This window comes from Ovis canadensis, chromosome X (assembly GCF_042477335.2).
Source record: "Ovis canadensis isolate MfBH-ARS-UI-01 breed Bighorn chromosome X, ARS-UI_OviCan_v2, whole genome shotgun sequence".
In the NCBI taxonomy this organism is placed as follows: Eukaryota; Metazoa; Chordata; class Mammalia; order Artiodactyla; family Bovidae; genus Ovis; species Ovis canadensis.
Genome location: NC_091727.1, coordinates 19,487,446 through 19,503,096, shown reverse-complemented (window position 1 = coordinate 19,503,096; position 15,651 = coordinate 19,487,446). Strand labels below are relative to the sequence as shown.

General features: G+C 44.9%; 1 protein-coding gene across 2 annotated transcripts in view; it reads left to right on the top strand.

Moving 5' to 3' along the window:
* Window positions 1–15,651, top strand: part of SH3KBP1 (SH3 domain containing kinase binding protein 1) — a 335,566-nt gene that overhangs the window by 35,795 nt on the left and 284,120 nt on the right. Inside the window, exon 2 of one of the 2 annotated variants that reach the window (XM_070291401.1) lies at window positions 9,082–9,239. In XM_070291401.1, coding sequence (XP_070147502.1) covers window positions 9,082–9,239 — 158 coding nt within the window. The remainder of the gene's footprint in view (window positions 1–9,081; window positions 9,240–15,651) is intronic. The other variant, XM_070291398.1, reaches the window with a different exon arrangement.

Here is a 15,651-nt window from a genome sequence, read left to right as displayed (position 1 = left end):
TTTTACAGTCCTCACAGAGAATCTTTCACAACAGGGTTCTATGAATTTATTTTTAATAAAGGAGTTTTAAGCAAACCTTTTAGATACCTTATCCATAATGGTGTTTCAACCATCTATGTAGTATCTGTTGAGTAAAATTGGTTCCTGAAATGACTGGGTGTTGGGGGAAAAGAAATATTTTCTAATTATTTTATTTTACAGAATCTCTAATTAATACGTAGTAGAAGCAGACATCTGACCATTTGTTCTTCTCTTTTACATTTTGGTTGGCCTCAAACCTTTTGGATTTTTTTGCACTGAGAAGCACCTAGCTTCGAGTCTCCTTTGAGTCCGAGAACCAGGCTGTGATTATAAAGTCCAGGGAAAAATACCATCTCTACTTATCCTCAAGCCATTTTATTACTTAAAACTTTATAAATATTTATGTAGAGCAATATTCCTGGGCTTTCTCTCTTTTACTTAAAAAAGGTTGTTTTAGGTGACTAAGTCATTTTGACTTAGCTGACTTTTTACTAAATTGGTGCTCTAAGATGCAGTTTATTTTCCCCTCCATAATTGTTACACAGAATCCTTCTTTGTACAGGCTTATCTAACTCTAATCAATTGTATTTAGTCTCCTTTTTATTTTTTAACCTGCCAAACCATCTGCATACTTTCTCTCTGTTTCCTTTTTCCTTTAAAGAGGCTTTTTCTGCCTAAGGTATTCTTATCCCGTCTGTCAAATGCATGTTCTTAAGAGAGCTGTGCATGAGGTTTGCAAGGGTTAATTTTAGTCGGGAAGTGTTTAATAACTCATTGTTCTCAGCTTCTTGGTTGAGGCCCTGGTGAGGCGAAGGCTTCCTAGTGCAGGCCACAAGGCTTTGTGAAGCACTTCCCCATTGAGGGAACAGCCCTGTACCCCATTCTCAGCTTGAATTCAGCACCCCTCTACTGTCAGGAGCAGTGGTCCTGTCATGGCAGGGGAGAGCATAGAGTCGAGATTGATCCCAGTGCACTCGAGAGGCTCGGCCCAGTGCACCGTTCCTGTTCTGTGACTGTCCAGTCATCCTGATCTTTGACTTTTTCCAGCCTTCTGGCCTAACAACTAGGCTCCCAGTGGCAACTGCGTTTCATTGTGCTGAGTGATAAGCTCTGGTTTCAGGGTGACACTTCCTCCAGACGTACTCAATCATCAACATTTGTTGAGCACATAACGAGTGCCAGAGAAGCAGATGGGGGGAGGGAATGGTCAGATCTGTCCTTTAAGGGCTCCCATTCCAGGGGGCAGACTGGGAAGATGGGCCCAGGAAACCCTCACAGCATCAGGGCCCATAGGACTAGTGGCTGTCATTCATGGAGCAGCTTCTGTGTACAGGAGTTCACAGGCATCATCCCTCTGCCTCACAATGATCTGGTGGGGAGATCATCTCCCAATTTTAAGCACAAAGGAAATAAACTCAAGCAAGGTATTTGGCCTCAAGTCACACAGCTACTGAATATCCAAGCTGGAATTCACCCCTGGGCATCCCAGGCTCCAAATCCTGTGCTTTTTCTCCTCTTCCTCACATCCTCTGTAAAGACACTTAGGCAGAGGTGACAAGAGCAGGGAGATGGGCTGGGAAGCTGGGGTTCCTCGGGCCATCTTAGAAAGCTGTGTGACAGGTGTTCTCAAGGCTGTGCCTTCGTTTATCTCTCCCACCTGGGTTTCTTCTTTCTCATCTTGACTTTACCACTCATCTCATCTCTTTACCACTTCCCTGATGATGCCGGGTTCTGGGAGTTGCTACTGGCTGCTACCCAGGGAAAGAGTTCAAGCCCGGTGGCTCTTGGTTCACTGAGGTCTGTGTTCTGAGCATCTCTTCCTTGGGGGCGCTAGTGCGCAATTTGTAAGTTTCAAGCCTTAGGCATGACCCCCTTATTGGCCTGGTGCCCCTTAGTGGTGTGTTTGTAAAGACACTGAAGGAAAAGGTGGCTGGTGTTAAGGTCAGCTTTGTTGGACTTGAAAGTCCCTGTGGTGCCTGAGGTCCTCACCCAGGAAGTGCGGGTCCCCAGACCCTCAGCCCAGATGCTGGCGAGAAAGCATGAGCTAATGAGAACTGGGCCTCATGCACACTTGTGTTGGGAAGAGTCTGTTTATTAAAAACTTGATGCTTGGACTTCCTTGGTGTTCCAGTGGTTAAGATTGCACGCCTTAAAAGCTGATGCTTGAATGTACCCATTAGGGTTCTCTGGCTGAAAGCAACAGAAACCAATTCTCCTTTCACTAAAATAGGGAACAGGATTTACTGAAAGGCCATGGGCTGGTTTATAGGGTGGAAGAAAAAACTGGAGGCTCAAGTCTGGGAAAGATGGCAACCAGTCAGCCCCAGAGTCCCCGCCTCATCTAGGGGCCCTGCTGGGGGATCTGCTGCAGCCCGTTCCAGCCTTTGTCACAGCTGCTGTGCGAGGTAGTTGAGTCCTGTGCTGGCAGAGGGCAGGGCCGGCCTGTGGGTGGACGGTTCCATCTGATGGTATCTCCTGGGGGAGGGGAAAGTTCCCCAAATGGCTTCTCCTTCCTGGGTGGGCAGTGGTTTCTCCTTGGGACACACACAGGCAACCACCTTGATGAGCAAATCTCTGCCATCATAAATTCCAAAACTCACATACACAGACTGTCTTCTTAAAAACTATGTAGAGGTATTAAATTCTACCCTTTTAAAGTACACAATTCAATGATTTTAATACATTTATAGCATTGTGAAGCTGTCACCAGAATTTAATTTTAGAACATATCTGTCCCCAACTAAAGATGTCTCCTAGCCATTTGCAGTCAGGCCCGGTTCTCACTCCAGCCCTAGGCAACTACTCATCTGTTTTCTGTATCTGTAGATTTGAACATAGGTTCTCATATGTTCCTGGCTGGTGAAATTTTTTCTGGGTATCCTGTTAACTATGCTTTAGGTGAAAGAAAGAAAGAGAAAAGGCCAGTGCTGTGGAAGTGTGTACATTACTGGTCTCAGTTTTCCCCTCCCATTTTTTACTTTCTGTTTTCCCTTCTCTCACCTGGAGAGTAAGGCTGGAGAGTTTAATCCTAGTCTTGATGATGCTGCCATTATTTAGCTCTGTAAGCCTTGGTCACGGAACATTCCAGGCCTCAGTTCCTCCTCATCTGTAAAGTTAAGAAAAGGATGTGACAAGATGATAACTCGTGTTCTTTCTATCTCTAATGACTGGCAGTTGTGATCTTTTTTTGGTGAAAACTTTCTTGGTGAAAAAGTACTTCTTGATTTGTATCTGTTCTCTTCAGTCAGAGAGCTGGAACACAAGTTGATGCTGGGCGAGGGAGGTGGAGTCCTGAAAAGGAGCAGGGCTTTTCCCAGCGGGAGCTCGCTGTCTGATTGGAGCCAGCCGCCCTCGAATGCTGGCAGGGCGTGGTTAGCACCCAGATCGAGTTCAGCGCAGAGGTAGGGAGGGGCCGGCCACTGAGCGGGGCCTCCGAAACCCCACCGCCACCGTGAGAAGCTGGTCGCTGTGAGAAGCTGCTTGGCAGCTGGGTTAGCCAACCGACAGTTAAAAACACCCATTTCATCTTTGGGGGGAGGAGACATCCCAGCAGGTTTGAAGGCGGAGATGGGGAGGTTTTGCCTTTCGAAGCAGATCTCTTATCTCCTCTGGCTCTGCTTCTGTCTTTCTGTGCACTGAGGTTAACTGTAGATTTGGCTTTTGCAGCGATGGTAGCTTTAGCAGACGTGTGGAGGCTGGCTTTTGGCACCGCAGGCAGCTGGAGAGTGGTATTTTCTGACAGGGAGACGTCCTTAAGTTTTATAATTTATGGTGTCTTTAAATACGGGATTTTGTTTACTGTTGACCTAATTATACCTCTGATATATTTTATTTAGCTTAATGTTTTAATTTTGTGCTCATGCCCAGAGGTAGTTTCCCAAAGGGTACTGTTAAAAAAAAAAAAAAAAAAAAACTTAGGTCAGGTTTTCTCCTAGTGGCAGCTTCCTGAAGACAAGGAAATGGGTTTTAGGGCCACAGACTTTCTCATGGGCTCCTGTGCATATTTTGACTGTGTTTGTGCTCTGTGAGATCTAGATCTGTCTGCTGAGTATTATCCTAAACTGTCTCTCTAAAATAGAAATATAATACTGGCTGCGTATGTGATTTTAAATATTCTACTGGCCACATTCAGAAAAGGAAAAGAAACAAGTGAATTTTATTTGAATAATACTTGAATAATTTCACCGAGCACATCTAAAATGGTATCATTTCAACATATAATCAATATAAAAATTAGTGAGATATTTTGCATTCTTTTTTTTCCTAATAAGTTTTTGCCACTTGCTGTGTATTTTATGGCACATCTCAATTTGGACGAACCACATTTCAAGTATTCAATAGCTACACGTGGCAAGTGACACTTCAGTGGACAGCAAAAGTTCTAAACCTTTCAAAGGCTTTACAAGGGACATTGAAAGAGCCCTTAAAAGGGGTAGGAGAGACATAACCACATGTTTTGTGAGCTCTTAACAAAGCCATACATAGGTTTCCTCCTCTTAGAGAAACTTGATATGTAAAAATTCTTCTTGACAGGAAAGGTAAAGCAGGAAGTGATTATTCATGTTACAAAAGAATTAACCACAGGATCCTTTAAATAGCAAGCTCCCTTCGTGCACCGAAGATCTGACTCAATTTGCAAAAGTGTGATTGACACTTGGCATTTTAGTAGCATCTTTGTTGGGCAGAGAACTATCTGCCATTATAAAATGCAAATGCAAGCTGAGCCGTTGGTTTCTCACAGCTTGGTTGAGTACTTACTGTACGTCATGGGTGCTCATAGGGACCACGACAGAACTAAGGGACGTCTGTACCCAGAAGGTATTTAGAGGCTTACTGGGAGGATAAGACACACGTGCAGCCACCACAGCATGGAATTGCCTCAGTGCCAGAGCCCAGGGAGGCTCAGGGGCCACATGAACCAGAAAGGGGCCAGCCAGAGTCTGGTTGGGCCCCGAGGGAAGGCAGAGTGCCTGAGATTAAGTGTCTGGGACTTTAAAGGAAGGGTAACTCAGGAAAGACCAGCTCAATAGGATGTTGGAAGACTTAAAAATTACTCAGTTATGCTTTATAGATCCCTGAGCCCCCAGTTCCTCATTCTCAGCCTTATTTCTAGCAGCCATTGGTAAAGCTGTGTTCTTCTTGGACTCCTCATAAGAAGGAGATGGAAGGAAAATCAGGCTATGCTTCTCTCCAGTTTTCAACAGCAGGCAGCAGCTGTTTATTTCTTTGGATTCATCTTCTTGAAGCAGATCCCTTTGTCCTCTTCCAGCTTTACCTTGATAAAGCCAGTGTGGAGAAGGCAGAAAATGAGACTTGCTGTTTAGGAAAGAAGAAGCACAGTTGTGTTCTTGAAGTTGATGTGGTTCTGAGTTCCCAAAGTACACACCGTTTCAATTTAGCATCAAGATGGACCCTTGAGCAGCTTCCTTCCCCCTCTCCATCAGGCAGGTCCCATGGGTTGCTTCCCCCCAACTCTGCTTTGGGCGATACTCTGTCTCCATCAGAAAAGCTATGAGTGGGAACTTCCCTGGTGGTCCAGTGGTTAAGACTTTGCTTTCCACTGCAGAGGGTGAGGGTTTGATCCCTGGTCGAGGAGCTAAGAACTCACATGCCTCATGGCCAAAAACCCCAAAACATAACACAGAAGCAATATTGTAATAAATTCAATAAAGACTTTAAAAATGATCTGCATCAAAATATTAAAGAAAAAAAAAGCTATGAGTTTTCATCTCTAAGTACTGCAATAGGATCAGCCTTGTGGAGCCTAGGTCAGTGTTCCAATCCTGTTCTTGTGAAAAAGAATAATACCTGTTTTTTAAAAAATTACTATCTCCATATATGTATTTATTTATAGCTTATGTATAAATGTATTGCTGTACGTATTGATTAAGACAACCCGAAAGAAGCTTCTAAACATTTATTATTAGGTTTAATGAACTTTTGGAAAACATAAGACTGACTATTGTATGATTTTAGACTTTGGTAAAAAGTGAAGACATTTGTCTTCATGGCTCAGGTACGTCATTTTAAATAACTTGCTAATCCCAATAGTTCCATATTATAATTAGGCAACTTCACTTTTCCCTTTCATGCATTGGAGAAGGAAATGGCAACCCGCTCCAGTGTTCTTGCCTGGAGAATCCCAGGGACGGGGGAGCCTGGTGGGCTGCCGTCTATGGGGTCGCACAGAGTCGGACACGACTAAAGCAACTTAGCAGCAGCAGCAGCAGCAAACCTATATCAAGAGTAGGAGAAAACGTGAATTACAAATTGTCATGATAACTCAGAGTGTGTTGTGGTGATTGGCTGGTCCTTGTCTTTGCCTCCTAACATGGCTGACAGAGAGCTCCCACCTAGGGACTGAAGTGTCAACACCTCCGTGTTTGTTTGTTGACATGGTTGTGTGTTGAATATTATCTCCAACCCCTATTTTCTTTACAAACTCTTCTCAAGCCTCTCATCCATTTAGTGAGGGTGATTTTAGTTAAAAGGGGTAATAGTCATACAGAGGCTCTACCAAGAAGCCTCTCAGAACTGTGGGGTGCCCGTGAAGCTGAAAGCTGGTGCTGACTCTGGCAGCCGCTCTTGTCAAGGGAGACAGCTGTCCTGCAGGCTGCTCTGTGCCCTTGGAGCATCCCTGACTGCCTGACCTAGAGGCTGGATGAAGGAGCCAGTGTCATTCTGCAAATGGAATGTTAGAGATGTTGAATTTTTCTCTTTTTAAAATTAAAAAATGAATGAACTCATTTTTTTTTTTTCATCTTGTCAACTAATTCCTCAAGTAGTGAGTTCATCTTGGTTCGGAGAACACTGGCTCAGAAAATAAGCTTAACTACTTTGCTTCAGGTTCTTTAATTGGGAAGATGGGCATCAGAGGATTAAGTGAGATAATGCAGAGAAAGTGTCTGGGACATAAACGGTGGTTACTGTAATCTCAGTTCTGATAGCACAGCTTCAGTAGATTCTTGTCTAGGTAATTTGAAGAAAGCTGCTTTTTGATCGACCTGGTTCTGATTGCTATGATGGCTCACTTTAACTGCTGGTGTGAGGATATGATATAAGAAAATTGGAGTGTTTCTGCCTTTGTATTTGTCAGGAACCAGGAGAAATCTGAAAAGGTTGCCTTGTTTATGCTCTTACACTTTTCCTTTCTGTTGATAAGTGATGAAAATGGTTCACAAGTCAACTTCAACCTGGGCAGATTTATGACAGCACAGTCAGCCAGCTAATTTTGGAATGAAAAAATAATCTAGGAAAGGAAATTCTGCTCTGAGTTGCTTATGAACTGTCTGGGTTACAAGTGGATGAGATGAGCACACCAGTCTGGGTGGATGGATGCTGGTGTGAGGATATGATATAAGAAAATTGGAGTGTTTCTGCCTTTGTATTTGTCAGGAACCAGGAGAAATCTGAAAAGGTTGCCTTGTTTATGCTCTTACACTTTTCCTTTCTGTTGATAAGTGATGAAAATGGTTCACAAGTCAACTTCAACCTGGGCAGATTTATGACAGCACAGTCAGCCAGCTAATTTTGGAATGAAAAAATAATCTAGGAAAGGAAATTCTGCTCTGAGTTGCTTATGAACTGTCTGGGTTACAAGTGGATGAGATGAGCACACCAGTCTGGGTGGATGGGCTTGTTTCATCTGGAAGCACTTTAGGAATTTATCCCCAATGGATATATATGCAAAATGTATTTGACAAGGAGCCCATTCACCTACCAGCCTTTTTCCTGGAAAACCTACCCCTGTGTATTAAACTTGTAGAAGTCATTTGCGCTTTTTTTTTGGTATTCTATTGAAGAAATCTTTGCCAAACCCAAGATCACTAAGATTTTCTCCTGTGCTTTCTTATAAAAATGTTATGGTTTTAGTTCTTACATTTAGACCAATGATCCATTTTGAGTTCATTTTTATATATGGGTTCCTTACAGAGGTCATTTAACTTTCCATTCTTTTTTTTTCTTTTTTAAAAAATTTATTTATTTTTTAATTGAAGGGTAATTGCTTTACAGAATTTGGTTGTTTTCTGTCAAACATCAACATGAATCAGCCATAGGTGTACATATATTCCACTCTTTAAAAAAATATTTATTTTAATTTATTTATTTGGCTATGCTGGGTCTTAGTTGCAGCATGTGGGCTCTAGTTCCCTGACTAGGGCTAGAGCCTAGCCCCCTGCATTGGGAGTGTAGAGTATCAGCCAGTGAGCCACCAGACAAGTCCCTTTTTACCACTTGTGATTTCACCTAATTTTTATTACCCTTTGTTCATCTGTCTATCCATCCATTTATTCATGCTTTCAGATTAAGCTGCAAGTAAAAAAGGCAAAGGGCAGGAGATTGAGGTGGGCATGAGGTGAACCCTGAAGAGCAGATGAACTGTTTAATCTGTGTGTGGATAAACTAGTCAACCTCTGGGTTGATTGGCTCTGTTAATTTGCATGGGTACCAGAAGACCTCTCTGCCTCATTTTTTGCCTCCACTTATTACTGTGTGTACAAAATCACCGTGAGCTGGGAGAACAGTTGCAAATGGTATTGCTGCCTAAGCAGCCATCTTCTTGTCGGTGAGAGGCAGGCATTATTTCTGTAGCATGGGAATGATCATCACCCACACTTTGCATAGCTCAGGCTGGGAGGTTAGCCTCACCTGGTCTTGACGAGAGAGGGGGCACCCGAGAGCCAGACTTGCAGCTGCTGTGGCCCGCAGTCTCTGCGCCTGGGGAAATGGTGCTGGGCTGCGTCTGGGGGCAGGGTGGTGGGCCAGGGTTGTCTTCCTTCTGTCATTGTGTGTTTCCCCTCTGAAGTCCCCGCTGGTCCTGAGACCTGTAGGTCACTCTGCTGGTGCCTGACCACGGACCAGCACTTTGTGGCTTCTGTGCTACAGGCCTCAGGTTAACCAAAGTCAGGCTGCTGTGGGTGGCCCTGTTATTTTTAAGTATCGGTAGAGGGGAAGCCCCTTTAATAGGACTTCCCTGACTGTCCAGTGCTGCCGGCTTCGGATTTCTCCAACATCCGATCTAAAGTGCTCTTCTTCTTTTTTGGTCCCTGTTCCTTCCAGTGGAGGCCATAGTGGAGTTTGACTACCAGGCCCAGCACGACGATGAGCTGACGATCACCGTGGGTGAGATCATCACCAACATCAGGAAGGAGGATGGAGGCTGGTGGGAGGGACAGATCAATGGCAGGAGAGGTTTGTTCCCTGACAACTTTGTAAGAGTGAGTACAAAGCGAAAACCCCTTTTCCTGTCTCCTATGCGGGTTCTGCTGGCCAAAGGTGGGGGGCACTTGAGGAGGAATTTCCAGGGACCCTCCCAGGGGGTAGTTCAGTTTGACATCTCATGTGCTGTCGAGAAGAGCACATAGAGCTTGGCCCTTGATATAGGGGGATACTTGTTTTGAATTCACTTCCTTTAAGGCCCAGGATGTTCACTTTCCAAACTGTGTATCACTTAGCCAACGCTAGAAAAATGTAAAGTTTATCCACTTGCTTTACTTGTTTTACTTTTAATTGTGTGTATGCTTTGATAGTTTCAAAGACTCTTGCCTTTTTCTATCCCATCCGAGATGAAGGTGAAACTCAGTTTTGACCACTTAAATCAAGCAGCAAACTAAACACAGAATTCCAATTGTGCCATGTTTCCATCTTTACATCATATTGCTGTTTTGATAGGAACAATGTTATTTTCCTTTCCTCCTTTGTGGTCATGAAGCACTGAGTAAAATCTTTTTTTTTTTTTTTTCTAGTAACGTTTTGAAAATGATGGCCTTTGCCAAAGGGTTAATTACAAAAAAATGTATTGAATAACTCAGTCATGTTGAGAAAGTTCATACCATGCAGTTGTAAATAATAGTTGGAATTAGCTTTAAAAACGGATCACCTGCGGGCTGATCCCAGTGGGAAATACCATGTAGGTCTAAAAAGTCCTTGGACCGTAACCTTCCCACCCAGTGCCGGGCTAGACAGGCCTGTTCTTGGTAGGGACGGGGGTGTGCAGGAGTCGCCAGGGCCCCTGCTGTAGTTCCGGTGGCACCAGACCATGCCTGAGACCTGGGGCCATCGGGAGGCAGGTGGTGTGGGGGATGCTGAGCCCAGAGAAGCAGGTGCCCCCATCAAAGAGCCATGTGAGCGACATGGGCGGAGTTGTTGACGAAGCACAGTGAGATGCTCCAGGCTTCACCCCCTGGGCCCTCTAACGGTAACCCTCACCCCCCCCCCCCAGCCCAGTGTAGAACAAATGGAAACCCAGTTTCATCTTTCTTCAAGATCTTGCCTCAGAGGATCCTACTAACCTCTCTCGTGCTCTTTCTCCTTGGTGTGCAGAAAGCTGGGGAGAGCTTGGTGGGTTCCAGGCTGATAAGCCTTGCTTACTCTAAACAGTGGTGGGAGGATAGACTTTTTTTCTTGGACTATGGTTGGACCTGGCAGCCCTGTCTCTCCCATTTTAAGAGGAGAACAGCTTCACATCTGGACCCAGGGGTTGAGGCTATTGATGAGTGAACGAGGGTGAATTCTTTTGCCCTTCCCAGCTAAACCCCAATTTGGGGGCAAGGACCATCCTTGGCATTGAGCCAAATTCTGAGTTGAAAGGGGAACTTTTCTGGATAAGAGAGACAAAGCTTGCGTGAAGATGGAGGAGGAAGGAGTTACAGAGGAGAACCATAGGAAGGAGGGGAGGATCAGGGGAAGGAGGGGAGGACCAGGGGAAGGAGGGGAGGACCTGGGGAAGGAGGGGAGAACCAGAGGAAGGAGGGGAGGTCCAGGGGAAGGAGGGGAGGACCAGGGGAAGGAGGGGAGGTCCAGGGGAAGGAGGGGAGGACCAGGGGAAGGAGGGGAGGTCCAGGGGAAGGAGGGGAGGACCAGGGGAAGGAGGGGAGGGCCAGGGGAAGGAGGGGAGGACCAGGGGAAGGAGGGGAGGGCCAGGGGAAGGAGGGGAGGATCAGGGGAAGGGGGGAGGACCAGGGGAAGGAAGGGAGGACGATGGGAAGAAGGGACTTCAGGTCTAGTTTAGAAAGTGGGCCCTGTTTTGAGAGCCTTTACTGTGTTCTTACTTTCTTTCAGTTGCTCAATCATGTCCGACTCTTTGTGACCCTATGAACTGTAGCCCACCAGGCTTGTCTGTCCATGGGATTCTCCAGACAAAAATACTGGAGTGGGTAGCCATTCCCTTTTCCAGGAGATCTTACCAACCCAGGGATGGAACCTGGGTCTTCTGGGTCATTGTAGGCCAATTATTTACCATCTGAGCTGCCAGAGAAGCCCCTTACTATGTCCTTGGCCTATTCCAAACCACTAATCTACAGACTGAGAAACTTTGAACTTAGCTTTTACTCAGGGATAGTGGGGCATCATAAGTGTTTGTGGAAGCTAGTGGGCACCAGGGCAGGGAGGGCATACTCATGAAGAGCCCCAGGGGTGCTGGGAAGCAGGAGCTCGTCACTGAGATCCTGCCCCCCTGCCAGGGCCTCTGTCTGCCCCTCTGCACCTGCTGGGCCTTGGGCCAGGCCACCATGGCCCACGGGCTCTGTCTCAAGGGGAGGCTGGTGGGAGATGTCTGAGGCAGAGGGGAGGCCAGCGACATTAGGGCTTATCCCTCTGGCTCCCCACTCCAGGCTGGCCCGTGTTCAGCCGTGTCCCTCTGCAAGATGGTGGCTGCTCCCACCAAATTCTTTTTCTACATTCCTTTCCCTGCATCATCTCAGCAGAGCTGGGGCTCCTTTGTTTCTAGCCCTCAGCTCCTGCCTTGGAGTGTCTCTCTCCTTCACCTACTTTGTAAAAGTCTCTTTATGCCTCCCATCGCAGATTACCTAATCCGGGTGTGCCATCTGTTTTTCCGTCCTTCCTGAGCCCAGCCACCTCGTCAGGGCCCTCTGAGGATTCACGGAGACCATGCGCCAAAGTCACTTAGCGTGTGGCCGGCCACCTACTAACACCTACTGCTGTCCCTGCTGCTGGTGGAGGAAGAGACTGTCTTCTTTGCCTGACACTTGTCTCACCTTGGCTCGAGCACCTCCAGGGAGGGGAAGCCGCATGCTTGGGAGGCGCTTGGTCTACCTGTGCCAGAGAGGATGTGGCAGGAGTGGCTGGGGCCGCACCACTTGTGGCTGTTACATTTGGCAGAAAAAGAAACTTCGCTTCTTTCAGATGGCTGATTCTATTTTCAAGTCTTCACCCACTGGGAATGTTTTAGGCCTATTATTGAAAATCCAGTGGGTGGATGCAGCAGAGCTGAACAATAAAGAACGCTGCCATAGAGAGTTCTGGAAGCTGAAAATACATCTTTAGGTAGTAATAATCATATTGGCATAAGTTCACAGTTTTGAAAGTAGGTTTACACATGCCTTATTTAGCTTAAGAATCATTTTTCCCCAGAGGGAATTGCGTAATCTTGTGGTATCCCGTTGTTTAGTTGTGTGCCTTATGCCAATGTGACCATCGTTGGAGAGCTTATCTTAAGCGTTTTCTTGATTCATTTGTCAGATTGTTAATCAGTGTCCCAGTTGAACCTGCTCCCGTAAAGTGTGGGGATTCTGTATCCACCCTCAACTCTGTATTGTCTCAATTTCTTCAAGGAAAAATACCCTGCAGTCTGACCACTCCAGCATTAAGATGATGCCTGGTTTGCAATGATAAAATTAAAAACAAAACAAAACACAAAGTTGTCTGGGCTTCCCCAACTCTTGGGCTATTTCTTGGTGCCCATCAATGTACCCAACCAGGCCCCATGGCCTTTTGGGTTTGTTCCTCTTTTTCTTTTATTTAGTTAGTTCTAATTTAGTTGATTTACTGTACATGTGGAAGAAGAATCTTTTAGAATCCCTCTTTCCCTTTCTTCTCCCCACCTCTCTCCTCACCCACTTCTTTTAGAGTACATTTTTCTTGATCCCTTCTCTTTTAAAAAATTTTATTCATTTTTCAAGGTGCAGTTTACATAGACTAAAATGCTATCATAATTGTACAGTTTGATATTTTTTATATAAGCGCATGCCTCTGTAACCATCAGCCAGATGAATTTTATTTCTATCTCTCTAGAAATTTCCATCATGCCATTTCCCAGTCATTCCCCTTCTCATAAGTAATCTGTCCTCATAGATTAGTTTTGCCTATACTTGAATTTCATGTAAATGGAGTCATGCAGTATGTACTTCTGTATATATGGCTACTTTCGCACAACAAAACGTGGTGTATATCATCTGTTCTTGCTGTATGGTATCCCATTTTATGAGTATGCTGTAATTTGTTTATCCTTTCTCTTATACATGCACATTGGGTTGTTTCCAGTTTGAGTGTTTTGTGGAGACAGGCACTCATTTCTCTTATGTATATACAAGTAGGAGTGGAATTGCTGCCCTCCCTCACTTTCAACATATTTGTTTTTCTGTTTAAATCTGTGGCCTCTGTGAGGCGGGATCTGGGGCCTCCTTTGTGCCTGAGTCTGGTGGTCTTCACATAGTTGACCTTTGAGTTTGACTGCTGAAGTGTCCTTAAGCACAGAACTCAATCTCCCAGGGACGATTTGATTGTTGGGTCCATGAACTATTAAAGACTCCTTAGATTGTCAAAAACATGCCAGTAGAGAGCATGTGTCAAAGTTTTATTGAACTCATTTAATGAAAGAACTAGCAGAATAACAAAACTGACTCTCTGAGGATGTGGGGAACTGATTAAAAAGTCCACGAGAAAAGGAATATTCAAAGAAAAGAAAAGCAAAAACAACATTATAAATCAACTATACTTCAATAAAATTAAAGAAGATCAAAATGGGTTCATGCGTTTTTTGTTGTTTAGTCACACAGTTGTATCCAACTCCTGCGACCCTATGGACTGTAGCCTGTCAAGCTCCTCTGCCCGTGGCATTTCCCAGGCAAGAATGCTGGAGTAGGTTGCCATGTCCTCCACCAGGGGATCTTCCTGACCCAAGGATTGAATCCACAACTTCTGCATTGGCAGGCTTCTTTATTGCTGAGCCACCAGGGAAGCCCATGTCTTAGAGGACAGTAAAATCTTTTTTCTGTTTGTTTGTTTAAACGTTTTTATGTTGTATTGGGGTATAGCTGATTAACAGTGTTGTGGTAGTTTCAGGTCAACAGTGAAGGGACTCAGCCATACATATACATGTATCCATTCTTCCCCAAACCCCCCTCCCATCCAGGCTGCCGCATAACATTGAGCAGAGTTCCCTGTGCTATACAGTAGGTCCTTGCTGGTTATCCATGTTAAATAGAGCAGTATATACCTGAAGAGAACAATAAAATCTTAACCTCTGGGGTTATCATCTCTATCAGAAAAGAAAAAAAGAAAATGGCGTATCTTACTGTTTTTCTACGTTATCCCAGGAATTTTATAGAATTGTAAAATACCCTAATAAAGTATGAGTTAAGTTAGGATATATTTTCAGAGAGAATAAGATAACCCCTTCGGCAGGGTCACACTTATTAGAAAATACATCAGCATGACATTAAAAGTTCACACAATGATCATTTTTGGTTTCATTTCCAAGTTTTGGATATTTTGTCTGCACAGACCACAATAGTCTGTAATATGAGATATAATAGTAGGAGACACGGATGAAATCCTCATAGTTATTTATTTTTTAAAAATATGGCTGCCCTCCTGAGACCTGAAATGGAAGAGAAAGATAGCCACCCATGAGAGGCAGATGTGGGCTCTTTCATAGGGGTTCATTTCCCCCATGTTGGATTTACTTGCCAGTGTCCCCCTTGTTGGAACCTTACATCAGAGCCAGACAACAGTGGATTTGAGTCCAGCAAAGATCTTCTTAGCCTTTTCCTGAATTCTCCTGACATGTATCCACAGACAGACATTTTTTCACAATTGGCCAAAGGACTCTCAAAAGGCAGAGGCCTTGAACCCATGGCTTGGGTCGCCAAGCAGGGTTGGCTTGCTTTAGGGGGTGACCTTAGGTGAAGGGCAGTGGGACCCAGGCTCTCAAGTAGAAAGCAGGAAGCTGCAGCACGGGTTAAAAGAATGTGCTTGTTGATCTTTAAGTTGCTGTGTGTGTGAGGAAGTGTGCACTCTCCCTGCCTGTCGGTGGATGTGAGCTAGAAGCACACGCCGCCGCAGCCGCAGGCCCCTCTGTCGAAGGCTGAGGTGTGTTTACTTGTAGCTGTAAGTCTTATGCTGAGTGTAACAGTTTTCAGCTCGGTTTCCCGTTGCCCCAGCTTTCATCTGCTAGGTGTTTCAGATCTCTCTCTGGCGTATCCAGAGTCTTTTTTGTACTTGGGTAAAGTGGTTGGTGAACATGGTTATTATTATTTTTTTTTCATCGATGAGGTGGGGAAGGTGAGGCTTTTACATGTTTGCACCAGTCTGAGGCAAAGCTCATATTTACTCTGCTTGTCTTGATTTCAGAAAACACACACATTTACTTCAACAAGTGGCAGAAAGGAGAGATTTCCAAGTTGCTATTCTATATCAGAAACCCTGAAGTAGATCTCTTTGATCACATTTTTCTTTTTTACCCCAAGGGCCATTGATTTTGTGAGGTCTCTAGAATATTGTCTTCAAGGTACTCACCTCTCTTAGAAAGGTGGCAGGAATTTTCCAGGTGTGTTTCCTAGCATGCACAGCCTCCTCCTGCTCACAGTGCATCGTGGTGATGTCCTCGGG